This window comes from Umbelopsis ramanniana (genome assembly GCF_025399195.1).
Source record: "Umbelopsis ramanniana AG unplaced genomic scaffold K450scaffold_37, whole genome shotgun sequence".
Classification (NCBI taxonomy): Eukaryota; Fungi; Mucoromycota; class Umbelopsidomycetes; order Umbelopsidales; family Umbelopsidaceae; genus Umbelopsis; species Umbelopsis ramanniana.
In genome coordinates, this window is record NW_026252123.1 from 151,790 (window position 1) to 176,516 (window position 24,727).

General features: G+C 44.2%; 13 protein-coding genes across 13 annotated transcripts; 2 read left to right on the forward strand and 11 right to left on the reverse strand.

The window, feature by feature from the left end:
- Positions 1-203: 203 nt before the first annotated feature.
- On the reverse strand, positions 204-1,116 carry K450DRAFT_246547 (uncharacterized protein). Its single transcript, XM_051589927.1, has 4 exons — positions 991-1,116; positions 853-873; positions 701-771; positions 204-632 (listed from the first exon to the last, which is right to left on the reverse strand). The coding sequence occupies exons 1-4, from the start codon at positions 1,061-1,063 to the stop codon at positions 420-422; spliced, it is 378 nt and encodes a 125-aa protein (XP_051443586.1). The 5' UTR covers positions 1,064-1,116; the 3' UTR covers positions 204-419.
- Positions 1,117-1,183: 67 nt separating this feature from the next.
- Positions 1,184-3,154, reverse strand: K450DRAFT_246549 (uncharacterized protein). Its single transcript, XM_051589928.1, has 2 exons — positions 1,712-3,154; positions 1,184-1,646 (listed from the first exon to the last, which is right to left on the reverse strand). Exons 1-2 carry the CDS (start codon positions 3,123-3,125, stop codon positions 1,255-1,257), a joined length of 1,806 nt encoding a protein of 601 aa, XP_051443587.1. The 5' UTR covers positions 3,126-3,154; the 3' UTR covers positions 1,184-1,254.
- A 102-nt stretch (positions 3,155-3,256) lies between these two features.
- Positions 3,257-5,725, reverse strand: K450DRAFT_246554 (uncharacterized protein). Its single transcript, XM_051589929.1, has 6 exons — positions 5,417-5,725; positions 5,022-5,355; positions 4,878-4,944; positions 4,563-4,799; positions 4,239-4,498; positions 3,257-4,173 (listed from the first exon to the last, which is right to left on the reverse strand). Exons 1-6 carry the CDS (start codon positions 5,580-5,582, stop codon positions 3,471-3,473), a joined length of 1,767 nt encoding a protein of 588 aa, XP_051443588.1. The 5' UTR covers positions 5,583-5,725; the 3' UTR covers positions 3,257-3,470.
- A 1,169-nt stretch (positions 5,726-6,894) lies between these two features.
- K450DRAFT_246556 (uncharacterized protein) lies at positions 6,895-7,841 on the reverse strand. The gene has a single exon (XM_051589930.1). The coding sequence runs from the start codon at positions 7,666-7,668 to the stop codon at positions 7,051-7,053; it is 618 nt and encodes a 205-aa protein (XP_051443589.1). The 5' UTR covers positions 7,669-7,841; the 3' UTR covers positions 6,895-7,050.
- A 1-nt stretch (position 7,842) lies between these two features.
- K450DRAFT_246564 (uncharacterized protein) lies at positions 7,843-8,672 on the reverse strand. Its single transcript, XM_051589931.1, has 3 exons — positions 8,373-8,672; positions 8,289-8,309; positions 7,843-8,219 (listed from the first exon to the last, which is right to left on the reverse strand). The coding sequence occupies exons 1-3, from the start codon at positions 8,415-8,417 to the stop codon at positions 8,091-8,093; spliced, it is 195 nt and encodes a 64-aa protein (XP_051443590.1). The 5' UTR covers positions 8,418-8,672; the 3' UTR covers positions 7,843-8,090.
- A 97-nt stretch (positions 8,673-8,769) lies between these two features.
- Positions 8,770-9,664, reverse strand: K450DRAFT_246572 (uncharacterized protein). The gene has a single exon (XM_051589932.1). It carries the CDS (start codon positions 9,467-9,469, stop codon positions 9,122-9,124), a length of 348 nt encoding a protein of 115 aa, XP_051443591.1. The 5' UTR covers positions 9,470-9,664; the 3' UTR covers positions 8,770-9,121.
- Positions 9,331-10,200, reverse strand: K450DRAFT_246573 (uncharacterized protein). The gene has a single exon (XM_051589933.1). It carries the CDS (start codon positions 9,986-9,988, stop codon positions 9,536-9,538), a length of 453 nt encoding a protein of 150 aa, XP_051443592.1. The 5' UTR covers positions 9,989-10,200; the 3' UTR covers positions 9,331-9,535.
- K450DRAFT_176246 (uncharacterized protein) lies at positions 10,058-10,456 on the reverse strand (the record flags this gene model as incomplete). Its single annotated transcript, XM_051584238.1, has 2 exons — positions 10,058-10,153; positions 10,280-10,456. Coding segments are annotated over 2 exons (273 nt in total), but the record flags the coding sequence as incomplete, so codon positions are not given.
- Positions 10,457-10,591: 135 nt separating this feature from the next.
- On the reverse strand, positions 10,592-15,829 carry K450DRAFT_246575 (uncharacterized protein). Its single transcript, XM_051589934.1, has 11 exons — positions 15,550-15,829; positions 15,038-15,478; positions 14,522-14,956; positions 13,370-14,443; positions 13,045-13,299; positions 12,700-12,873; positions 12,264-12,626; positions 12,108-12,188; positions 11,802-11,996; positions 11,205-11,698; positions 10,592-11,138 (listed from the first exon to the last, which is right to left on the reverse strand). The coding sequence occupies exons 1-11, from the start codon at positions 15,592-15,594 to the stop codon at positions 10,907-10,909; spliced, it is 3,789 nt and encodes a 1,262-aa protein (XP_051443594.1). The 5' UTR covers positions 15,595-15,829; the 3' UTR covers positions 10,592-10,906.
- A 403-nt stretch (positions 15,830-16,232) lies between these two features.
- K450DRAFT_246586 (uncharacterized protein) lies at positions 16,233-17,347 on the forward strand. Its single transcript, XM_051589935.1, has 5 exons — positions 16,233-16,374; positions 16,440-16,504; positions 16,577-16,669; positions 16,744-17,012; positions 17,082-17,347. The coding sequence occupies exons 1-5, from the start codon at positions 16,278-16,280 to the stop codon at positions 17,164-17,166; spliced, it is 609 nt and encodes a 202-aa protein (XP_051443595.1). The 5' UTR covers positions 16,233-16,277; the 3' UTR covers positions 17,167-17,347.
- Positions 17,348-17,676: 329 nt separating this feature from the next.
- Positions 17,677-18,706, forward strand: K450DRAFT_246591 (uncharacterized protein). Its single transcript, XM_051589936.1, has 3 exons — positions 17,677-17,910; positions 17,975-18,015; positions 18,079-18,706. Exons 1-3 carry the CDS (start codon positions 17,718-17,720, stop codon positions 18,646-18,648), a joined length of 804 nt encoding a protein of 267 aa, XP_051443596.1. The 5' UTR covers positions 17,677-17,717; the 3' UTR covers positions 18,649-18,706.
- Position 18,707: 1 nt separating this feature from the next.
- On the reverse strand, positions 18,708-20,663 carry K450DRAFT_246596 (uncharacterized protein). Its single transcript, XM_051589937.1, has 3 exons — positions 20,539-20,663; positions 19,240-20,475; positions 18,708-19,164 (listed from the first exon to the last, which is right to left on the reverse strand). The coding sequence occupies exons 1-3, from the start codon at positions 20,635-20,637 to the stop codon at positions 18,934-18,936; spliced, it is 1,566 nt and encodes a 521-aa protein (XP_051443597.1). The 5' UTR covers positions 20,638-20,663; the 3' UTR covers positions 18,708-18,933.
- A 1,190-nt stretch (positions 20,664-21,853) lies between these two features.
- On the reverse strand, positions 21,854-24,074 carry K450DRAFT_272814 (uncharacterized protein; the record flags this gene model as incomplete). The annotated part of the gene is made up of 9 exons (XM_051593061.1): positions 21,854-22,078; positions 22,145-22,220; positions 22,294-22,693; positions 22,764-22,846; positions 22,913-23,081; positions 23,149-23,439; positions 23,516-23,809; positions 23,872-23,912; positions 23,989-24,074. 9 exons carry the CDS (start codon positions 24,072-24,074, stop codon positions 21,854-21,856), a joined length of 1,665 nt encoding a protein of 554 aa, XP_051443598.1.
- Positions 24,075-24,727: the final 653 nt, after the last annotated feature.

A 24,727-nucleotide genomic window follows, 5' to 3' on the forward strand; every position in this document is an offset into this window, starting at 1 on the left:
GAACGTACGGAATTCCCATTTTTAATAATGGGCTTCAAGGCCAATCGCTCGCTTAAGCGATAGCAACTCATCCCATAATACCAACTATCCCAAGATCGACGTTCCCTGTCGATCCTTGGTGTGACTCCATTTGATCAACTTGACAATGAGAAATCCAACCGTCAGTGATCCGCAGACAACACACAGGGGTAGGAGACATACAATGTTGGATATGTACAAAGCGAAAGTGTGTATTCTTTAAAGAAATATGATAGGCTTCTTGTTTACAAAAAGAGACTACCTAGGTAAACCGTTTTTTTTTTTTTTTGAAATCCAAATCTCTAAGCTCCCCTATTTGCACTCCCTTTGGAGAACCTCCTTCAGCTTGTCACCGTGCCATTCAAACGCAGGCTACCCCCTTAAACCTTGACCTCCAAAATCTAGTGTCCGCCACAGCAACCGCCAGATGCTTTCTGTTTCTTACTCTTCCTATGGCTGCCCTTGGAATTCCGTATTGAGTCGTTGTCGCCCAATTCAATGCCAGGGTGGAACTTGAGTTTGTAGATATCAGTGTCGACTTCTTCCTCCTTTCTAACACCCTGTACGATGTTGCTTCTGAGGATGGAAGCAACTTGATTTGCCAAGGTAATTTTCTGGGACCAGCAATGTGTTTAGGATACTATGTTATGAAGCTACTATGAGCTGTTGAAACAACTGTTACCTCTTCTATGACATTTGGGTCTGTCTCATTCTTGCTATTGTTGAATTCCACATAGGTCTTTGCACGGGCGGCTGTCAGGGCAAGGAGATAAATGTTCAGTATGACCGTTACACTGTAGGAGAATTGCTCGGAGGACAGATGTCAATGCTTACCATTGAGAGCGACGACATCGGCTGAATGTGGTAGGTTACGAGCGAGGTTGGTTAGAATAGAATAGGATAGGTTAATACACACTGATTATCTCTATGCAAGGCACACCGTGGCCAGAATAGCCTCAAGCGAGTACTTACCTCCAAAAGTTTGCTTTTGAGCTTTGAGCAAGTTTCTATAGGCTCCCAAAGCAACTGTTCTTTGTGTTGACATGACGAATGGTGTTTTGTCTTTGAATGAGGAAATGTTGGAAATTGTCAGGGCTGTCCTGGAAAAATTTCTGGGTGACTGTGAATGAAAATTATCCCAATGTTCAGGATGGTGCAGGCAACATTGGCTTTAACTACTGGAGGGTTCCCCCAACGGACCTTTACTTCCCTTCACTTTCATTTATTTTAAGTGCTTTATCTTACAAGGCTATTGGCTCTAACAGCAACTTCCGACCAGTCTAGGGTGGATTCTGATGCGTCGTTTATACCCGGTTGCCAGTCGATATAGTATCGATGATTCAAATACACACCTCGCATCCAATTAAGGAGATACCGAAACCTGTCTTCCACAAAATCAAGGTCGAGGGCATTGTACTTGAACTTTCTACTTTTAAGGCATTCCAGATGATCCAAAAAGTGCTTGTACGTATGGAGATAGCAGAGACCATCGATGTGCTGGCTATAATAAAGGATAAACGGCAGCCGCTGGGTAAATAGTTGGAACACCTCGCTTTGCAGTCTATCTGTTTTGCGTTGTATTTCTTGTAGCTCTGTATCACTTTTATATTTACAGGTTTTCACCGTATCTAACGTGGAAGTAAAATCAATGACTTGTCCAATCTGATGTGGCAAACATGCCAAGTAAACTTACTTGGCGAGGTTTGAATCCAATCGTCTATCAATTGCCGCTCAAGTCGGTATATGTCTTGATTGATATGTTGACTTGCAGGTTGTGATACTGAAAGCTCCTCCAGCTCAAGTAAACTGTTTGGAACATCAATTCCATTTTGGGATACAACGAACTGCAAGTAGGGTTGCCATCGCCGGGTATAAAAGCCATTGGCTATGTGGACGGGAGGATCAGGCAGATGAACGTGGTCAGGGTTATCAAGCGCTTCGGCGGTTAGCCAAGAGAGATGGTCGGCATAGGAATCGTAATAGACGTGGGCTTCGTAACTAGGGAACCTGCAGATCATCTCCTGGGAGTAATAAGTAGGCAAATAATGAGCAATGCTCCAGTCTTGGGCTTGAGGAATCAAGATCGACACAGGGAGTCCGTCCAACCGGGGTAATGTGCTCATCAGGTCATTGTAGCCCATAAGCGTCCAAGACGGCAAGTAACCGGTGGTAATGGCGGTAGCGACATATTGGATAAGGTAGTCGGTGAAGCTTTCGGCGATGCAGCAAAGTTCATAGGTCTTGTTCTCCTGGGTTTGTCGAAACACTTTACCAATTCCACTCTTCATGCCTTGAAAATCCACGCGCAGGCCATGTCGGCTGATCACACCTGGTAACTGACCTTGAAGATTCCAATTGGCGTCCAGCAGCAGGGTCAAGAACTCCTTGGTCGGAAATCCAAATGTCCAATCCGCCAGTCCAAAGCATGCCATCCGGGTCGAGTACATAAACTCAATAGCTGCTTGGGACAAGTCCTCCAGCCGTTTGCTAGAAGGGTATACCGTACTGAATTGAATGATGGCATTGGTTGATTTCCACCAGGGTTCCTGTTGGAATATGGGTCCGGATGCTAATGCGCAAGGCGGATGGCTATCAAAGGCCGAAAAGGTGAGATAAGGAGAAAAATACAAAAGATACAGAACAAAGTCGATAGGAAACGGAGCGCCAAGAGCTGTCTCGATGTTTTGTATGAAGGCGGCTGAGTACAAGGGTGTCGATTTAGGTGGATCAAACATCATTGTCTTTTGTTGTGCTGCCGATGTGACCTCTCGTTGGATATTAAGAACATGGACGGCAAAGACGCTGCGTTGTTTCCAGGACTGAGTCCAGTCGTCTAGCCACTGTGCGCTGAGGTCTTCCGAGCCATCGAGTTGAACAAACTTGGGTCGCGTCACGCTTCTTACGCAGTCGGTCACCACGAACTGGTGTATTGGATACCCTCTTGTCAACTTGGCATAAGCTGCTTCCCATATGACTTCATCGCACAATGCCAAGTACCAGAATTTACATGAGGCACTTGCATTCAGTAAGTCTGAGATATCGAGATGTCGAAAGATCTGGAATTTCAGTTCTGGGGGTAACCCTCCCGTTTGCTTGTCCAGCAGCATAAGACCACCACCATCAATGCGGGCGCGCTGTGAGAAAAGTGGCCTGATAATTTGGTTACACGCCGTTGAAGGCAAACATTAGTAGACATGACGTTTAGCCTATAAACCTCGTCATAAACTGATGTACTTTCGGCCCATAGAGAAGATGGTAAACAATACGCTTCGCTTTGACGGGTTTTATTTGGTAATGTAATACTGTAAGTTGAGGTGCGGAAGCGAGACAAAAAAAGAAAGAAACGGAGAGAAAATATGAATAGTGAAAGAGAGAAAACAAAAAATCTATTGAACTATGGATAGGTTGAGTCAGCCATAAAGTCAATCAACGTTATTGCGTGGTCCTTCGCCTCATTGCTTACCTGTTAGGAGAGCCTTATGAGTAAAGTACCTGACATCACTATCCGTATCATCCCCGAGTTTATTGAGAACTGGAGTTATTTTGTTGTCGACATGCTCGGCCGTATCATCAGACTGCTTGAGCAAGGGAACCAGGGCTTCCAAAGTCTTGGCAACATTGAATCGAATGTTAGGTATTGGATCATCAGCGAGGGAAAGTACTATGGGTAAGACGCTTTCATCCAATAACTTGCAATCCAGCGTAGGAGCGATGGTAGCAATGGCAAAGAGGGTGGTCATTCGGTGCAAGTAGTTTGTATCAGCAGCCATCCTTGCTATCTGAGGTATAACAGTGGCAGTAGCCCACTCGGAACCAAACACTTCAATGAGCTGTTTAAGATTAACAATGGCAGCCTCACGGATAGAGAACACGGGATCGGCTAACCATGACATGCACATGGTGCCTAACTGCTTGTCAAACATATCTGGTCCAAGCTGTCGTGCCAAGGTTGGAATGTACTCGATGATGGCCAAACGTACTCTCCACTGCTTGTCTTCTGCCAGCTCCACAACAGCAGGAAGAATGGATTGCGAGAGCATTTCAATTCCAATGACATTATTAACTTGTTCTAGTTGACGAATTATATTAAGTCGCACATCGGACGATTCGTCTTTCAAAAGCTGTAAGAAAAGGGGTTGCAAATTTTCCAGAGTTCTAGCGGGGTGCAATATGAGTGAACCTGGTGGATGGCTGAAATAGCACTCTCAATCGACACTCACTGTTCTTTTCCTAGAATGGGGGCAAGACCACTGATATGGGTGGCGAGCATAGCACGGACTTGTTGAGCAGTGTCGGTGATGAGATCCTTAGTGCAGGCAACAAATGTTCCTAGAACCACCTCTCTGTCAACCAAACCTGCAAATCCAGGTAACTGGCTGCATGCTGCGGTCCGCACTTCGGCTTCGTTGTCCTTTAAGATTTGTACAAAACTGGTGATGAGGTCGGATTTGACAATCTCGTCGCCAACGGCCTTTGATAACTAGGAAGGGGTGGACGTTTAAGAGGCTTGGAACGAACAGTTACCTAACATGAGCATGACTTACTGTTACATATTTCTCAGCAATCATATATCTCACTCGCCAGCTACGATCACTGATCATATTCTTGAGAATGGGGAGTAGGTGTATTTTTGTCTCTTCTGGATCAAGCTTCTCGGCAATGGATATGACCGCCTCTACTACAAGTAATCGAACAGAATCTTGTTCATCTCGTGACAAAGAATCAATTAGGGGGATAAGGTCGGATAAAAGCTGTTCTTTGCTGAGAACATTGGCCAGTTTCTAAATGCGGAGTGCAGGGGAAAGGTCTCAATAAGTTGGAGCAGACAAAAGATCGAACTGCCAAAAAATATGACTTACAGGAAGAGACTTTGCAGCAGCTCTTCGCACCATAGGTGTATCATCATGTGCCAATCGAGCGAACAGTCTTTTTTTATATGTCAAGAAATAGACCAAGTCAGCATGGATGGAGGATATCTTCATGATGAATCCAACAGCACTTACTTTCTCATGTCATCTACTGTTGCAGGTGAAAGCTTGGTGTGGCCAGCTGCAAATAGACCAGCTGCGCTGGTTCTACTGGTGAACCAGTCGCCAGAGCTTAGTCTTTTGACCAGAGGGACGAAATGATCTTCCATTTGCTGTTCGTTGAGAAGTTCTGCTGTTTTGCACAAAGATTCAACCGCCATATCGCGAACAACGGTCTCCTCTACAGCAGCAAGGGTTTCCAGTGGCCGCAGCAAAACATGCGCATACTCGTTTCCACCCACACAGCTTGAAAAGTTGCCTAGTTCTTCAGCTAAAGCCAGCAACACCTCGTCTTCGTCGTCAGTTGATTCTGATACAAGAAGAATGATCAGCAATGCACGTGGACGGAAATCTCGGATTGCAACTCTCACCATCAAGGAAAGGGACAAGCTCGTCTCGCGTTCGCTGGGGACCAAGCGCACAGGCAATGGTACTAAGGCGTCGAATGGCGTTTAATCTGAGGGTAGTATCTTCATGTTTTAACTCGTCAACCAGCACTGCGATTGGATAAAGTTGTTCATCGGCTGGGGCTTCCATGATGAAAAGGAATGAGAAGGAAGGTTTTTCGAGTTGAGTTCGTTCGCAAAGGGCGGGCTGGTGTGATCAAAAAATTGGGCTGCACTTCAGCAACGTCACAGATTGAAGCTGCAATTATTTTTTATCCACTTCACAGAGTCTTCCCCCACCTCACCGACGTCATACTCTTTATGAAAATAGAGCGGCAGCAAGCATGAAGGCAAGGGCACGAATGATTGAATAATGTCAATGATTGATACGTTTGAGTCTACACAAAATTCCAAAAAAAAAAAAAAGAAAGTACGCCGATATAGAAATGTAGCATGTTTTCAAACGTGTCAGGCATTTGGTCAAGACATATTCCGCTTTTTTATTGCCGTGGCATCAAGGCAAAGGCGGAAAAAACGTATCAATTTGAATGTCAATTACGGCCTGTTAATGTACCACACAGCTAGGAAAATTGTTGTAATACCTAGGCACCCGTACGACAGTGAAGGAATGGGATTTGCAAGAGTTCATGCTGAAGAGTATATGGATATGAAAATCTTTTAGATAGCGCGACACTATATAGTAGATTGCGTGTACGTCTTCATTTCCCTTGAAGAGCAACTGTATTGAGCTGTTTTATGAATAAGGTGCAATTAGAACATCAATTCATTATCGACACCAAAAATAGACATGCCATTGACGGATCAAAACTCCTCCAGCCGATTGTCTCTCGGTAAAGCGGATCTATTCAAAGTCCATAAGCTATTCAGTACACACACTATACAAGTCAATTCTGCTTTGACGTGCAGTCATCGTTTATATTGTTTTTCCCATTTGAGCACGCGAAGCATTGGGAATCTCCATGTATCTCAGCTGGTAGGCGACTCTTGTACTGTCCGTGTGTGTAGAAATTTTGTAAGCTCAATGAATCATCTCACTTCATCCTCTTGTCTGTCATTTCCTGATTGACTAGATGCAAGTGGTAAGGTGTATTGGACGACCGTGTCAAACCATTCGCAAAGTGTGCCTTCATCCCACAACTCCGTATTAGCCAACCTCCAGAGCCGACTTATGGTCAGGATTGCAGCGGCGATCCAACTCAAGCAAGGTTTCGTTCGACCGCTTGATGGCCTTGGACACTTGTTCGCAAGTGGAACCTGATGAGGCTTCGCTCGAAGGACGGTCATGACCGTGATGGATATTCCTTGTGCGATCAAATCGTCAGTCTTTGAGTCCGCCTGGCTTAACCTCTTCCATGAGCTCAAGCGGAATTAAGACTTTGGCACATTCTTTATTTATGAAACAAAAATTAAATATCAACAATGTTTATTTAGAACGACCAGTGCTTTTGTGGGGTCTATTGCCGAAAGGTAAACGAGCATACTAAAATATAATAATAATAACACAAACATGACATACTGGAAAAGTATGAAAAAAAAAAAATAACCAGTCAGTTTACATGGGAAAAAAATTACACAGAAATAATAAGGTGCCCGAATATCTAGTAAGGAGGATATCCTGTTGCTGGTGGATAGCCTGTTGACGGCGGATAGCCCGTTTGAGGTGGGTAGCCAGACTGCTGTGGTGGATAGCCAGCCTGTTGTGGTGGATAGCCATAGTTCTGTTCAGAAACCGTGTTCTGTCTTTGCAATCTAGATGGATAACCACTCGGGTTATCATAGCCTTGGGAGTAAAGTGGTTGTTGAGGTTCATAAGGCTGTTGCAACATACTAGGCTGGTACATAGGTGACTGAGGGGCGGCGGGCGGATAAGCTGAATAGGCAGGTTGCTGTTGCGGGAGTCTCGGAGTAACAACTGGAGTAGGAAAGCCACCGTAGTTGTTGCCCATGGAAGGAGACACACCTGGGCGAGAGGAAGGATCTATAAACCCGGCAGGCGGTAATGTAGTTGAAGTAAGAGGTGGATACATAGCTTGCTGCTGCTGCTGATACTGCTGTGGTGGAGGTCGGTGGTGCTGTGGGGGAGGGTAGGCCGAGGCGCTTGGCGGATAACCACCTGAAGCCGGACCCGCGTACGAAGGGCCTCCAGTGGAGATAGGAGGAGGTCGCATGCTTGGGTTCTGTTGGCTTGGTGGTATGTTGATAGAATGCCTATACATAAGGTGAGGTGGTTCTGGTGGTGGTGCAGGTAAAGGTTTGTTATTTCTGCGCTGCTGTGGCTCTGCTGGTAGAAGTTTGCGTGCACGTGGTTTGCTGGATGAGTAGAACGTCAGTTCCAAATAGATTTCGCCAGCGCTTTTGCCTTTGTAATTCAAAGGAAACCAGCCTATGATTGAAAACGCGGATGTTAAATCTTTTTCGTTTCTGCATGTCTTGCCAAGAAAAAATTCGTCGTACCGTCATGTTCTCCTGTAGTCAATACATTGGATACATCAAGTAGCGTCTCCGATATCAAAAGCCCTTTAGGTGCTTCTCCATCATAGAGCTGTACTTTTAATTTGGTATGCCCAGGTTCAACTGGAAGGTTGACCTATTTTCAATTGACATAGGCATTAGTCCTGGTGAGCAGTTTTGTGGGTTTTCAGCGCCTCATCAAACACCGTACCTGGTCATCCCAAAGTGGGTGTTGGCCACCGCGATAATCTGCCTTTGTATTTTCGCTATGCTTTCCAAACGTGAATCGAGCAACGGGATCTTGCTTGCCTATAATCTGCATTTCATTTTTGGAGTTGGCTCAGTGAAGGCATGAATTGCGACTTGATTCGAATCAATAACATACCGCTCGATTAGGTAAATTCCTCTGCAAGAGAATTCAGTCAGTAAAAAGGTCGTTACAGAGTCCAGGGCAGGTTCAGGTACCAACCGCTTTGAGAGCAACGATAACAAGTTCTCCTAGTCCTTTGCTCATGCAGGCCAGTGGAGTATCAACTCAAAGAGAAATGAGGAATGGACAACAAAGAAATTGAAAAGCGGCAATTTTGGTATCCATGTCTGTCTGCCAGTCAGTACCTGGGTTATTTAATTTTTTATTTTTTATTTTAGCCAGTGGTAAAAGAGTTTCTGCATGATTCAGACGACTCTACCTTCGACTGAGCACACCTTCTCCCAAATGATGCGTATCGCTGGCTGAACCGACTGACCTAGTGTTTACAACAGGTAGGTGGTGAATACAGAAACCAGCACGGGCCAGGTTAAACAGTCAATAAGGTGAATGCAGACGTGACAGATGGTGTAGAATAGAATATGACCTTTAAAATATACAGCAGATCAGGTGGCTTCATTACACTAACCTTAACGTCGAAAAACCACAAGGTACGCTCCTCCACCTTTTCGGTCACATTCCGGTTCTCCGTTTAACAGCCATGCAACAGTGAATATTCACCGGCGGCGTAATCATCGTATCGAAGCCTCCTTAGTCCTAATACCGAGCCTCGCGTTTCAGGCCGCACTGCATTTGCATTGCAAGACATAAGACTTTTTTTGGAAATACCCTTTTTTTCCCTCTCCCCCTTTTGCAGATGGATATAACAGACAGTTTGTATAGAGACTTTGATATAAGTGAGAAGAATGAGTAAAAAAAAAAAAAGTTATTCACAAAAACGTAGAAAATGTTCATTGCAAAGGGATATATATATGGGTTGTAAGTATATATATATAAGAAAAGAAAAAACGCATGTTGTATGTATAGTAAAAGGCAGAGAGAAAGTAACGAAGAAGAAAATGGTGTGGTGTCAAGAAACGGCGTGAGTGGATGAATTTGTTGTTGCGGTTTGGAAAGAAAAAAAAAATATGTGTCAAGTGAAGGGGATCTTCTTTGTTTGAACGACAAGAGGGGTGAGTAATTTGAGCAGAAATGACTTGGGTTGGAGTGTATACAAAACAAATTTGTTGGGTTGGCCTATAGTCCATGGAACAGCAGCGGCGGCTGAGAACAGACAGATATAGAGAGATAGGATGCATTACATAAAACGAGCTTGAAACCAAATTGAACAAGGGGGGAGGGTTGGAAAAAGGCAGGGTAAGAGTTTAAACGGCCACTTGTTGAAGCCAATTTGCTCTATCATCCACATCCACGGCGATTTCGTCATCACCCGTGGGTGTTGGAGGGGTAGAATCTTGTTGTTGCATCTTGGGGTAACCACTTTCCTGCGATGGCCAGGTGGGCGAAGGGGTTGGCGTCATCTGCTGGTTTTGTTGTTGTTGTTGTTGAGGCATGTAAGCCATGTTGTATTGAAATTGATCGTTGCCATAACCATACGGTGGAGGTTGGCAGGTATACATATCAAAGTTACTCATATTGGCATAATCGGGACCTGGAGGGGGGGCTGTTTGATAATAACCATCGTAGCTATGGCGGTATCTAGAGTTGGCGGCGGCGGCAGCAGCTGCAGCAGCAGCAGCCACGGCAGCACTGCTAGATCGTTGATGATGTTGATGAGGTTGGTTTTTAACCAAGGTAGATCCAGAATCCATGGACATAGATCGACCATGGCTATACGACTCGCTCCGTCGTCTTCTGGATGCAGCCGTGCCTTCATCGACACGTCGATCCACTGTCCAGTAACTGCCTTTACCGGGCTCGTTGATAGGACGAGGGACCCTTACGAAGCTCTTGTTGAGACTGAGATTGTGGCGAATTGAGTTCTAAAAAAAGAAGGAATGTAAGGAATGTGTCAGGCGAGGGAGGGGGTGGGTGGGGAAGGGGGTATTGGTTTTTTCAGACGAAACCAGGTACCTAAATGAAAGAAAGAAAAAAAAAAATACACGTACTTTCCATCCTGTGCCTGCGGACTCAAACCAAGGGTAACGTTCTAGGATCCAGGCGTAGATGTCACTCAAGGTCATTTTTCTTTGTGGGCTAGTTTCAATAGCATATCGTATCAACATGGCATAGGAGTAAGGAGGCTTTCCAGCATTATTCTTTTCAATTTTAATGGAAGGTTTCATGCGATCAGACGAAGATGTGGGGGAAGGCGTAGGCAATGAAAATCGTTTTGCGTCCGGGATGAGAATGCCGGTGGAAAAGGAAGTGGTGGGACCTCCAGATAAGGGCGGTAACTCATTTTGTTGCTGTTGAAATCTGGGTGAATCAAATTGATGGTGGTGATGATGATGATGCCTGTCTACCCAGGAATCGTATGTAGAATGATATCCATTTGACATGGTCAACGAACAATAGGAAGAAGGGTTCAAAAGTAAAGTAAAGAGAAGAGAGAAAGAAAGAAAGAAAGCAAAAAAAAAAAAAAAGGTTGTGGTGAGAAATGTTGCTGTGGCGAACCCTTCAATGTTTGAAGGTCCAATTAGAGCATTCCCAACTCGGAACATGCCTTCCGACGGTACCACATCAATCCACGTGAGAGCATGATCTCAGCTTAAAGGACAGATGATCAATATATCTTATAATAAACCTGTATGGAAAAGAAATGCGAGGGTTTCGCGATCAAAGCCTCCATAGTCTTCATCGCTATCATCATCATCGTCTTGCCAGTGAACCACGGCTTGATGCTGAGACGCCCATTGTTCCAGCAGCGACACAAAGCCCCAACCCTCTGATGTTTCTTTTTTTGAAAAGACATTCATGCCTCTGGGCAGCAACATTTGGTCGGTGGTCATGACGATGACTTTGCACCTAGGTTTTAGGGAGTTAGGGGAGGAGCCTAAGGTATGAAGTGAACACTGTATAAATTTACTTTACCTGGCTCGGCTTACCGCCACATTCCAGCGCCGAAAATCCAAGAGAAAATCAAGGGCTGATTCGCTTTCAGCTCTGAGAAATGTGAAGCAAGCAATAACGAGTTCGCATTCTAAACCTTGCATTTTCTCCACCGTGTCGACCATGACCAGACCGTCGTTCACTTCTTGTTTCAACCACAGTAGAACTGCGTTTCGCTGCCGATGATGTGGCGTCACAATCATAGCATAAGGTTTTGGTCGGCCTACATCGATTCGGTAGCGCAGATGCCATTTCACGATAGTCGCCACCACTCTAGCTTCTGTTTGGAGCATCTGGTTTCGTTTTTCTTGAACTTTGACTAGAGTGATTGCCTTATCTGAGGCCAGTGCTTGGCGCACGTGTTCATTGGAGTCGTCTTCCCACACCTCTTTTAGGTAGGCACAGTGAATATCGGGATATCGAGCCAGATAGTCATCTCCGTATATTTGTTGGAAGAACCCGTTCAGTTCATCATTCTTTTTGGGGTGTATCCAAAACAACCGGACAGGTACGCAAAATGTCAGTCAGTTGAGGAAGCAACAAAAAAAAAGGGCTAATTTTTGACCCCGCCTCGCTTACCATACGCCAGTTGTCTTTGAGTTGGATAGTACTCGGTCCAAAATCATGTCTAGAACCTTTGCCCAAAAAGAAATCGCCACTGCCACAGACACGTCCGTCCTTTCGGCGCATAAGGCATTGTTGTATTGACCCAAAAAGTAATGGCTGATCTTTCTGCAACAAAGGGTACTCATTCTGCAGGATTGGTCCTAACTGCTACTTGGGTTCAAACAGAACATGACGTTAGTGAGCCAAGCTTTAAACTCTCATGGCAGCTATGACGTTGTTGTCTGCCTAGTCGTGTTTAAAGAAAATCGTAGTACTGACCATGTGGTCTCCTGCCACTATTAAACGACTGTCCCTTTGCTTTAACATTTCAATGCCAATGGCTGCATCCGACACCAAGAGCTATGGCACAGGGGGGGAAACATATTTCATATCAGATTACATAAACCATTTTCCTTCGTAAAATCTGGAACTTACCTGCGAAGCCTCATCTATGATAAAAATGTCGCAACCGGCTTCGGAAGGCCATGTCTGTCTGACTTTACTCCAGTCCCAGACCGTGCCTCCAATCACGACTGCGCCCTTACCCAGATGACGATTGAGAGAGCTCGCCTGACAATATATCATGCCCTCCACAGGTTCTTTTGGGACCTTTCTAACCATACTAATCAGTTTGAAATTCGCACCACGTCTTTGTCGTTGAACTTGGGCAATGCGTTGTAGCAAATTATGAACGGCCGCTCTTGTGTACGCCGTAATACCAATGCGCACAGACTTGTCAGCAAGATACGTCAGATACCACACCACAAAAAGAGCAAGAAAGTGAGTTTTTCCCGACCCCTGTGTTACATCCGGAGACATGGTTTAGTAAACTAACCCCCAACTCGTGGCTACCAAGACATGTTGTACATACCGGTGGGCCCCAGACAATTTGTAGACGACGGTGCATTGTTTCATTCGATATGAGTTGCTGAGAAGGTGACATTCCAAATTCGTCACGTAGCCTAAGAGCTGCACTGCGCAAGTTTTTTGGGATGACGTGGGCCACGTTTTGTTTTGCCCATAGATTTGGAGATTTGAGAAGTTGCTAAGCATAATATGTATAAAGAGGTCAATAACACGCATACGCGCCAGTTATAAAAAAAAATCGTCCAAACAGTAGAAGTCTCTTAGGGTCCACATTGGAGAGCAACTTCAATGTTTACCCTGCCTATTTTCCCCCTAAATTAACAGGTTACAGTAGTTAAATCTTACTTACGACAAATATTGATTCCTCTCCGCGTTGATCGACAGCCTGGAGTGTCTGTAAAGCCTTGTCGACAGTGAAATCAATGTATCTTTGATACATTCGGTAATGCTTGCCATGCGTCAGGTATGCCCTTTTGAACGTGCCTTTCATAAGAATGGTACTGTTCGTGGGATCGATATCGTAGATGTCAAATGCTGGAAGAGGGAGAGATTGCATTTGCGCACGATACTTGAGATCAGGAAACAGAATAGCTTCCAGCGCACCCTATGTCAATAAAGAAGCATTGTCAATGTCATGAGGAAATACTATCTGCAGAGTTGGACATGAAACTAACTTCATCTGAATTTTCCACCAAAATGTACTCCAACATGGTTGTCACTTTGAGCATATCCATTGGTCGGTCATCATCGCAGCGTGGTATTACTGCGAATCTACCAGCTTTACTCTTCGTTTTAAGCGTTGGGCTTTCGACGTCTTCAAACCCCAAGAATAGTATATGTACGCCTCCTTTCTCTTCTTCGTCCTCTTCAAATCCTTTGAACCTTTCCTTCCTTTTCTTTTCGCATGCAGTAACGGCCTCGAACATCTTGAAAAAGTATAGCTTTCCAATGTATGAAGAATTGAAGGCTCTGGTACGAGCTATTCGCACCTCGCCAGGTGAAAGGAGGAAGAGGTTGACACCTGGTTCTATGTGGCGTTGATAGTTTCTGGCAAGACCTTTGTACCGTTGAACAACTTTGAAGTAAATTTTCATTCTATTTTTCATATCATGATTGATGTATTGGCCAGATTCCCATTTCTGGTAAATCTCGCTATCGGTCATGATATGTTTGTGCTTTTTTACCATGTAGTAAGCCATATCTTGAAGCCGATAGAAACCATATACAGGCAAAGCGACGTTCTCCCGTATAATATCCTCGATAATCACTATCTTGGGACCTGCTTGACTACAATCGAGAATTTCCGGTATGTCGTCAGTGTCAATCGTTAGCAACTGACCATCGCTAAACATTGTCAAGAGCACCTCTTTTGCCGCACTCCGTGCCACACCCGAAATAGGCTGGTCCACAGCGATGCATTGTATAAGAACATCTTGCAGGCATTTCTTTTCGTATTCGGTGGGTAAAAACATGACTAGTTTCATTACTGTGCCATGCCACCAACGAAGTATCGCGACCAAATCCTCAGCTAGCATTTCGGCCAGTTGTATGCAATCTTTTTCTTCTGCAACTCCGTTCGTCATTCTTATACTTTTGGAGGTGCAAAAATAGTCAATTGCTACTTTCTTGCTATCGTAAAGTTGTATAGAGTATGTGTACATGCGCTGAGATACAGGATCGACTAGAAGGCTGATATACAGTTCATGCGTGACAGAATGGGGGAACTTGAGGGTTGAATTTCCCATAAACTGTATAAGGTGTAATGATTAATTGGATGAGTAAAGTAGGTTATGTTCATGAAATGATTATTCGTGGATGTAGCCTACCACAGGTGCGTCGTGGGCATGAGCTATTCTAAAATGGTATGGCAAAGATTCCCAAAGTGACCGTGCATTGAGAGCGAGACCCGAAAGACGAAAGGCTAGGTCTTCAATATCAGTAGGAAGAAGCGCTTCAACTTTTGCCTCCGTCATATATGGTGTTTGACCAGGCGTTCCTTCAGCCTCCGATCTACAGTGCTCAACGAACGTACAGCCTCGACATTTGTTATTAAATAGCCATGTCACTGGTTTTTCGCTTAGTATTTCTGGAAGTTCTTTCAAGTAAAACTGCTCAATCTTGAGATTCAGAAAATCCAAGCGAAAGAGCTGCGGTTCTTGTGGGTCACTGGGTAGCCAAACACCGCCTGAGATGTCAACGTCCATACCGCGCATATTACGAATGATGTATTTCAGGAAATAAGCATACGAAGCTACTTGGAACTACCAATGGAAGATATATTACAAAACCAGCCAGCATAGTTAGCAACCGTATACACAAAATGAAAGCCTAAGATGCCTTACCTGGTGCGAAATTGTCGTCCCTTTTGCAGCCTTTGCATCGATAATTCTCAGTGTCCGCTGTTGGCCCGTGCCATTCACAAAAATAAAGTCGGGTATGAAGATCCTGATCTTGTACTTTCTACCAATGTTGAACTGTTCGTACCATACGGATGGTACTTTCAGTGGAAGTTGGTATAGGCACTGACCGGGCTGAGCTGACTGTAATATGAGTCTTGCATTCGTCGGGTCGGCGTTGGTACAGTCGATGACATTATCCAGAGAGTTCTTAAGCGAAAGCTCAAACAGCTCTCCCCTTCGAAAATGAGCTTCCGTTATTCTATCAGGTGAAACTTTTAAGTTGTTGTTGGACTTTCTCCCTGATAGTTGAATCAACTTATTGCATGAAAAGTGATAGGTGCTAGCCAGCTGCGATATAGAGAAGCTTGGTGAATTTCTAACCCGCTGAACATTTGGCAATGAAATTGGTTAGAGGGAATCATCTGCTTCTATTGAATGCAATGGGCTTCACTCACCTTTGGCTCTACGACAGAACTAGCTCCAACAAAAACTGTTTGCATGTTGTAAGGCCAATTGCGACGTTGTCTGAGGTTATAGCCAAATTTGTCGTATTGCTAGTTTGTCCCACTTTTTGGAAATTACTTGCGACTCTCGAAACACAAAACGCGAGAGATAGAAAGGAAAGCGAAGGTATTATGTGTTATTATTTCTTTTTATCTCAAAAGACATGCTTCAAGGCATGCTTAGCGTATGGGTATATAGGCGGGATCGCAATTTCGATAGACATAATCAACTTCATCGAGGATAAACTAAAAGAAACAAGCGCTTACACGAATAGACCCATCCAACTAGCCAGATGGTTTTCTGTATCTTCTTTCTAGCTATCAGTTCCATGATAGTCTTTCTTTGCTTGGTTTGTTCTATTGAATATTACAGGTTTCATCTTCCAAGCCGAGTCCCTACCTCATATTGCATTACTTCAACACGTATTTCTAGACCATTTTATTTTCCGTTTAACCTCCATATAGCCTTGGAACCCCCTTTCATAAACCGTATGACAGTTCCTCGTTGCCACTGAACACGACAAGGAGCCAGTGAGCATCGTTCACGTCCGAGTTGTGACAGTTGCTGAGATTGAAAACTCCTACTGATGCTAGCGGCCATGATTGGGCCACGCAAATTGTACTTAAACTCGTGTGGGGGTAACTGGCTCAAGGCACTAGCACTTCTTTTACTTCGTACTATGGCTCGTGTTAACTTCGCCTTCCTCGTGGCCTTTGTCTTGGTTGCATTGACCACTTTGGTTTCTGCTGCTAAGGGTCCCGTCATCTCTAACAAAGGTAAGATGATTGAATCTTGTTCCATTGCCGTGTAGAATCACATTGGAGCTAATTCGCTCTTAAAGTCTACTTTGACATTAAGCAAGGTGATGAAACCCTTGGCCGTATTGTCATTGGTCTTTTTGGAAAGGTGAGTGTTGGTTACTAAGATGACCAGACTTTGCTCCTCAGAGGCTGATCTTCTTCTTTTTTTGGTTTTAAGACTGTCCCCAAGACTGTCGAGAACTTCCGCGCTTTGGCTACCGGTGAGAACGGCTATGGTTACAAGGACAGCACTTTCCACCGTGTCATCAAGGTATAGATGATTTGGATTTGATTATATATCCTTCCCCATGGAAGCGTTAGATAAGCTAACTGTTGTGTGTACAGAACTTCATGATCCAAGGTGGAGATTTCACTAAGCACGACGGAACTGGCGGCAAGTCTATCTATGGCGACCGTTTCCCCGATGAGAACTTCAAGCTTCGTCACACTGGTCCTGGTCTTTTGTCTATGGCCAATGCCGGTAAGGATACCAACGGATCTCAATTCTTCATCACCACCGTTAAGACCGCTTGGTTGGATGGAAAGCACGTTGTCTTCGGTCAAGTCTTGGAAGGCTTGGATGTTGTTAAGGCTATTGAGAACACAAAGACTGCGTATGTATCAATGATTGGTGATGAGCTTGACCAGATGGAGTAAAAACTCATGCACTTTGCTTTTTATAGTCGTGGTGACAAGCCCGAGGTTCCCATTATCATTGCCGATTGCGGTGAGATTCCCGTTGAGGAAGATGTTCACGCTGAGCTGTGACTTCCTGACGAATCTCTTGAGGTCTCGTCCACTGGTCAAATCGAAAATGGCTCGAACCTGAATATCGTAGCTGGTAGTGTATTATCTTTGATTTCCGTTGGCTGTCTCTACAAGTACAGACGAGGCATTGTATCGTCTTTCCAAAAATAAACATACAGAACTTTGATGCAGTATCCATATATTAGTGTTCAGCGTATATGAAGTTGACGTTGCGCGTTATGAAAATCGTTTATACGACGAGGGTTTGGCAATACTGCCAATACTCTGACCTCTTTCCCCATTGTACTACATTGCTGTACGTCAATACAATGTAGTTAAACTGTGACAACTTTGTTCATTTTATACACCTTTGTATGTATTTTGCTTCGTCTGATACGCCCAGGGGCAGTCGAGCTTTACTTGGCGAAACGGGTGCAATGAAATAGCCAATGCTCAGAGAGCATCTTGGTATTGAAGCGACTCAACCTGCAGTAGCCCATGTGTCTGCCCCTTTTTTCCGTATTTGTTCATGAAAAAAAATTAACAGGCTATCACACTTTCTTCCCGTGCCAATGACTGACCAACAGAATGAAATCATAGCACGCCTACAAAACCACACATGCCATCCGGATACTTACCCTAATATGCGAAGAGGCGCTGTCCTTATTTGCTTCGCTCCCGAGCCGTCTGGTGAATTAGGTGTCATTCTTACATTGAGGGCCTCTACTTTAAGGACTCACCCAAATGAGGTCTGTCTACCTGGAGGTAATGTCCGCCGATTCTCAGTTTAAAGCTCGTACAGTAGTTAATACGGTAAAACATTTTATAGGCAAAGCCGACGATGTAGATGAAAGCTTGATTGCAACAGCGGTAAAGTCAATTACATCGATCAATGGCTCTACCCATGTGATTAATATAGCCATTTCCCACTAGTTCCGAGAAGCTGAAGAAGAAATTGGCTTACTTCCATCTCAGCATACTTACATTACAACACTGCATCCATTTGTCTCGGCTCACTTATTGATTGTCACTCCAATTGTATCGATGATGAACGCAGATGCTGACTTTGAACCACGAGTCAATCCAGATGAAGTCAGCGATGTGTTCACTTTGCCATTATCTCGCTTCCTCTCGTCCTACAACCACTCGAAGCAAGATTTATCCTGGTACGGACAGATATGGAAGTATCACACCTACGGCGTGCCACATATACCCGATGTCATCAACGAGCGCGAATACCCTGTAACTGGATTTACTGCTGCTGTGTTGTTACATTGTGCCGTCATAGGTATTGGTGGTGAGGTCTGCAACCTTGAGGAATTCGAAGAGGCCGAAGTGGAAGACGGCAAATCTTGGGAAGACATCTTTATCACTACCATTGTAGAATCAGGTGAGCTTGAGAGGCGCCAAAGAAGAAGCCGCCGCCCGCAGCGAAAGTCATCAAAGAGATCCGGAAAGCGAACGCTCCGAAATCATAAGAAAACTGAAAACAGTCGAATTTGAGTTGCGTTTTTACAATAAATGGGATATCGCATTTACGTTCTATGAATCATTTATATTATTTCGTTTCGTGTAGACTAACTCATCGGGTAAAACGTTACAGTATATTGGTATTTCTGTAGAAATGTGATGAACAAAGAAAGATATACACGGGAGTCATGTAAACTACCGAAAAATGTTTTCGTCAAGAAAAACGCACAAATATATGTCTAAAATACAAAAGGTTCACCGCTGATGGGCGTCTAAAGGGAATTGGTTGATATGGGTGTGGAAAGTGTTTTCGCTGATTTAGTGAGCAGCCTTCTTCTCAAGCTTCTTACGCTGAATGTCAGCAGGGTTGACATCAATCCAGCCAAGCTCACGACCAATGGTTTCAATGGATTTGCCCTTGGTTTCGTGAATGAAGAAGATGGTGAAGATACCGTGAGCCAAGCCAATACCAGCAAAGATCAAGAACACGTATCCACCCATAGCAGCTTGGAGAGCAGGATAGATGAGACCAATGACAAAGTTGAAGAACTAGAAAAGAAAACGGGTATGATTAGCATCGAATTGGAGGCTAGGAATGGTTATTGGATGGGAAAATTTTCTTACCCAGTTGGCAACAAGAGCAGCAGATGAGGCAGCACCGACAGCATAAGTAGGGAAAACTTCGGCAACCAAGATGAAGGGAATAACACCGAGACCGACAGCATAACAGCAGACGAACAGCATGATACAAACGACTTGAAGAGCTGGGATACCGACCACGACGGCGACAGTCATGATTACGCAGAAAATGCACATACCAAATTCGGAAACGAGCAGTAAGATTTTACGTCCAACACGATCGATGAGAAGCAGAGACACAACGGTAAGGACAACGTTGAGTGCACCAACACCAACAGTGACGTAAGGAGCTTGGTTACCAAAGGCAATTTGGAAAATGGTGGTGGAATAGTACATGACAGCATTGATACCAGAGAGCTGAGAACCGGCGTGGACAACAACCATACAAATGGTGAGCTTGAGGAAAACCGGAATAGTCATAAGATCCCAAAAGCTGAGAGCAACTTCAGATTCGAAAGCGGGAGCATCAGCTTCGGTATCCGATGTGACTCCATTGTTATCATGAGCGACGATAGCAGAATCGTTTCCTTCGATAGGCTTCTCATCGGCGTCGATGGCAGTACCTTTCTTCTTCTTAGCAGAGGCAACCATGTCAGCGAATTCTTCCTCAATATCTCCGTTGCGAAGATGAAGCAGAGCAGCACGAGCTTCCTCGATTCTGTTTTGACCGATGAGCCAACGGGGACTGCGGGTACAGAATGGGAGACAGATCATTTGGATGACAGCTGGAATAACGGTGAAGACAACGACGATACGCCAGCCGATGGCAGAAGACAAACCAAGGCCGATAGCTTCGATAATCAAAATACCGATGGTCATGAACAGCTGCAAGAAAGAACCCAAAGCACCACGGTGACTGGGAGGAGAGATTTCGGCAATATACATGGAAATGACCACAGTCATGAAGCCAGAGCCGATACCAACAAAGATACGGCCAACAGCGAATTGGCCAGAGGTAGTGGCCGTAGAGAGAAGAACAGCACCAATGATGAATGAAGCGTTGATCATAAGCATGGAGTCACGACGACCCCACTTGGAAGACATGGGATCGGCTAACAGAGCGCCAATAAGACCTCCAATAGCGAACATACCGGTGACAGCACCCCAAATCCAGTCGCTCATAGGTATACACATTGGGAGAGGAGATCCTGGATAGTATTCAACGACTCCAGGTCCACCAGGGCACTGCTTGACACTATCTCCGGGAATATTGAGAGAAGACTACATACATATTGTAATTAGTTAGGTGGCACCCGAAACCTCATCCTAAATTAACACACTTACGGTATTGAAACCGTTGTTCATCGCTCCAAGGGCAGCAATGACAACACAGAAATATACATAGGGTCTAACACCTGCTTCACGAGAATCCATGCCGGTCATTGTAGAAATATGAAAGAGACTGCAAAGGAAGAACAGAGAAAAAAAATCTTGTTCGCTCTAGTGTCAGGTTAAATGCACATTGAATACAAACTCCGCCAAATATGACGAAAGATGCAATAAGAATCGCTTTTTGAGTAAGCCGACTTGCGCAACCTTAACCGCAAAATTTAGCCGATCTTTTAAACTTCTCTTGCCCTTTGACTCTCCATCATGCCTTTTCGTTTGGTAGATAGCAAGTGAATCCACGATATCATTTTGGCATATTGTGTAACGCTTAGCACGATGAGATGGATGGGATGGAGCGGAAAAGCACTATCCCGGAATTTCCAAACCAATCAAATTAACTAATTCAAATAAGTCCAGTTACCCGCATTTTACCAAATTCTGTCATTGGCTGGGAAATTCGGGGTAACTACTGAATGAGACTACGACCTCACCTTGGCTTACTGGGCGGGATATGGAAAAAAACGTGGCCCGTACATTCAGGCACCGCCCCAGACTGAGATGTGAATCTACTCTGAGACTCAATCGGTTCGTCGCTCTGTTCCTGTTAAAAATTTTCATCGCCTACAGAATTGACGTCCTGTCTCATAGCATGATGTCATTCATCTGCACCAGAACAATCATCTTTCTCTTGAAGCTTAACCATGTCGCACGCTGCTCAGGAAAATAAAAACTTGTGATAAGGGATTACAATTCCAACTGCAAAGAAACTTGGATACCTCTGTCGCTCAGAGCCGAACCGAGCGGAAGTAAGCGTGGCTGCCCGCCGATCAGGTCAGTTTCTGAGACAAGCTCTTACGATACGCTCATCATCATTTCTATTAAAGACACACTGTCGATTTCTACTCAGAAAGTCGTAAAGTCAAAATGAAAAAAAAATTTGCCGTGGTGATTCTCAGCTGAACCTCCGATGTTATAGACTGCAATGTGCACGTTGAACAAAGTACAGCAAAGGCTGCCCGTTCATATTTGGCTACCTCCACATGCATACATACTCCACAAGGCGGGTGGTTTGCAGCATCTTTCTGCATTACATCAATTTGAGATGCTTTATCTTTCTATCGAGCGGAATGACAAACGCCCCCGCCGGCACTGCCATTGAACTCCTTAACGTCCATTCCAATGGTGTATCGAAAATATTACTAAAATACATACAGGATATTTATTCATCACTATTTAGCACTATTGATCACTCGTGTGCGTTTTAATATCTTCATACATTGCTCTGCTCAACAGAAACGTTATCAACGGATGCAGGATTCTTTTCATCGTTCCACTGCGTTCCATTATTCTTCTCTCCACGATGCTTTGCAGCCTCTACTTCTGCACGCAACTTCTCGACATCTTCACGATGGGCAGAAAGATAGGCATCGTAGTCGAGATTGTGAACAAAGATTGGGCCCTGGAAAATAACTTCCATTTCTTCCAAAGATAATCCCTAAAAACATGCATGATGAGAAACGGCTTTCCTTCGTGGCATAGAACATCGAAAAAAAAAACATACCTTTGGTTCAGGGCTGAAAAAGTACAAGAACAAGAAAATGATAATGGCAATAGCTGCGTAGACTACATAGGTATAACTGTCATTTGGTAAATCAAGTTAGTTCCAATCCCAGTAGGGCTTTCAGTTCGAAAGAAAAAAATTTGACTTACAAAGTGATGGCATTCATCAAAATGGGAGTGATTTGACCCACGAGAACGTTTCCAACCCACAATAAAGCTGATGCAAAAGCGAAACCTTTAGACCGAATTCGAAGTGGGAAAATTTCTGAAATGTAGATCCAAGCGCATGGAGCCCAGGTAATAGCGTAGAAGCAAACAAACAGGAAGATGATGACAATGACTGCGTAGTCGGCACCCTTGTTTCCTCCCATGTCAACAGCGTGGGTTAAGTTGACCGAATCCCATACAGTATGACCAACTCCTCCGTATACACCGGCCATGAGAATAAAACCAATACCCATGGCAACCGTTCCTGTAAGCATGAGCTTTCTACGACCAACCCGATCGACGATAAACATGGCAGGAATACAGAAAACAACCATTAGAGCATCTGATGTCGAATACAGATTAGTATAAGAGGATACTCTCAAAAGGGTGCAAAAATGAGGTAATACACTTACAATCGATACCATTGGCAAGCAGAGATGCAGATCCTTGGAGACCAGCTTGTTCAAACATGAGGGTAGCATAGTACATAATAACACTTTCAAATTTCTCATCAGTTACAATGCTATGATGATATCGTGGAATGCAGAAAACGGGGACTTACTTTGCACCAGTGAGCTGCTGGAAAATAGCAATGGATGATCCGACCCAGAGAACACGACGGTTTTTGGGATCTCTTAACATACTGACATACGACTTGACGGCCAAATTGTTTTCAAGCTCCACATTATCTTGAATTTCTCTAAATTCTTGTTGAACATATGGATGATTTTCTAATGGCAAGAATATCAAAGGTTAAGACGTCATTTGGATGTTTTTTGGTAATTCATTGAAACATACCGTTTCCTCTTCCATGAACACGAGCCAATACAGCCAAAGCTTCTTCCTTGCGACCCTTTTCAATAAGCCAGCGAGGAGATCGAGGTAAAAGCAAAGGACACATGGCCAAGATGAGACCTGGAATGATCTGGATACCATATGGCGCTCTCCAGCTCCACTCGCCAGCAATTTCTCCAGTTCCGTAATCAATCCAAGAGCTAACAAACAGACCAATATCAATCATAAGCTGTTGGAAAGCGACAAGGCGACCACGGATTTCTTTGGGAGCAAGTTCAGCCATGTAGAGAGGTGCTGAAAATAGTGTCATAAAAGGAGATTAGCCATTGATATGCATGTTGATGTATGGCAATTATGATGGAAAACTTACAAAGCACGGAGCATGCACCAACAGAGAGACCAGAGACAAATCGTCCAACCAGTTGCATACCCAAGTTCTGGGCAGCACACTGCAAAATACCACCGACAACGAAGACGAGAGCAAAGAATGCAATGGAATCACGTCTACCGCGCCAATCCGAGCATGATCCAGCAAAGAGACAGCCAAAGACAGCACCAGTACCCATGAGAGAATTTAAAGCTCCCTTGTTGGCAGGAGTGAGAGGAGCGAAATATTCTTGGAAATTGGGCATAACCAGCACACCACTAGTGACGCCAAAATCATCTTCAAGAAAAATGTGAGATACCGTCCAATGTGATGTATGAGCTTTGATATTGTATACTTACATCCAAAGATAAATCCACCGATGGCAGCGAAGGCTGTTATTCTTTTGAAATAGATGCAACATAGAGTTAAAAAAAAACGTGTCTATCTCTGTTGAGCTGAGCAACTGAGACACCTACCCATAAAGAATGGCGCCAGCTTCAGATCTGATCTGCGGTTCATCCCTGTTCTCTGTCGTCTCCTTCGTCGCAACAGTAGGAGTCATGTTTGATGAGAGGAGTGAGATTATGTCCCTCTCCGTAACGAGATGTTCTCCTTTATATATTCTAGTTTGTGAGCATTTTCCAATTAGGTTTTCTTTCTAGCCATATCTTGTATAATTTCTACATGATTCAACTATTCTCCGGATTGATCCAAGACTGTGAACTCCCCAGGCGGATGTCCAAATTCTGGTCGGTTGAGCTTGAATTGAGCCCTGGTGCCTTTGATACATCCCAGTTTGATACTGTCTTGGCTTCTTCCATGACCCGTCTATAAACTTGAAAGAACCTTGTTGTGATTTCATTCAAAGCTGTTTTTACGGTTGAAGCAAGCAAGAAACAGTTTATTTCTCCTTATGGACAAGACAGAAGCGAGTGTGACTGTGAGGAAAGATGAGGGAAAGTACCAAGTTTCACGGGAAAGCTTCCCCGCAAAATTTACGATTGGGTCGTTGATGAAGATGACGACACAAACCAAATTAGTTGGATTATGTAAAAACGACATGCTTACTCCATGATTTGCGCTCTTTAGGAAGCTATATCGCTCATCACTCTTATGGTCCAAACGATTTTTTCGCTAGTTGTTCATTCAAATCCCATCATTTAGGACAACTGCATCTTTGATTTCAAGTTACAGACGGCTTTCATTATTACGCAA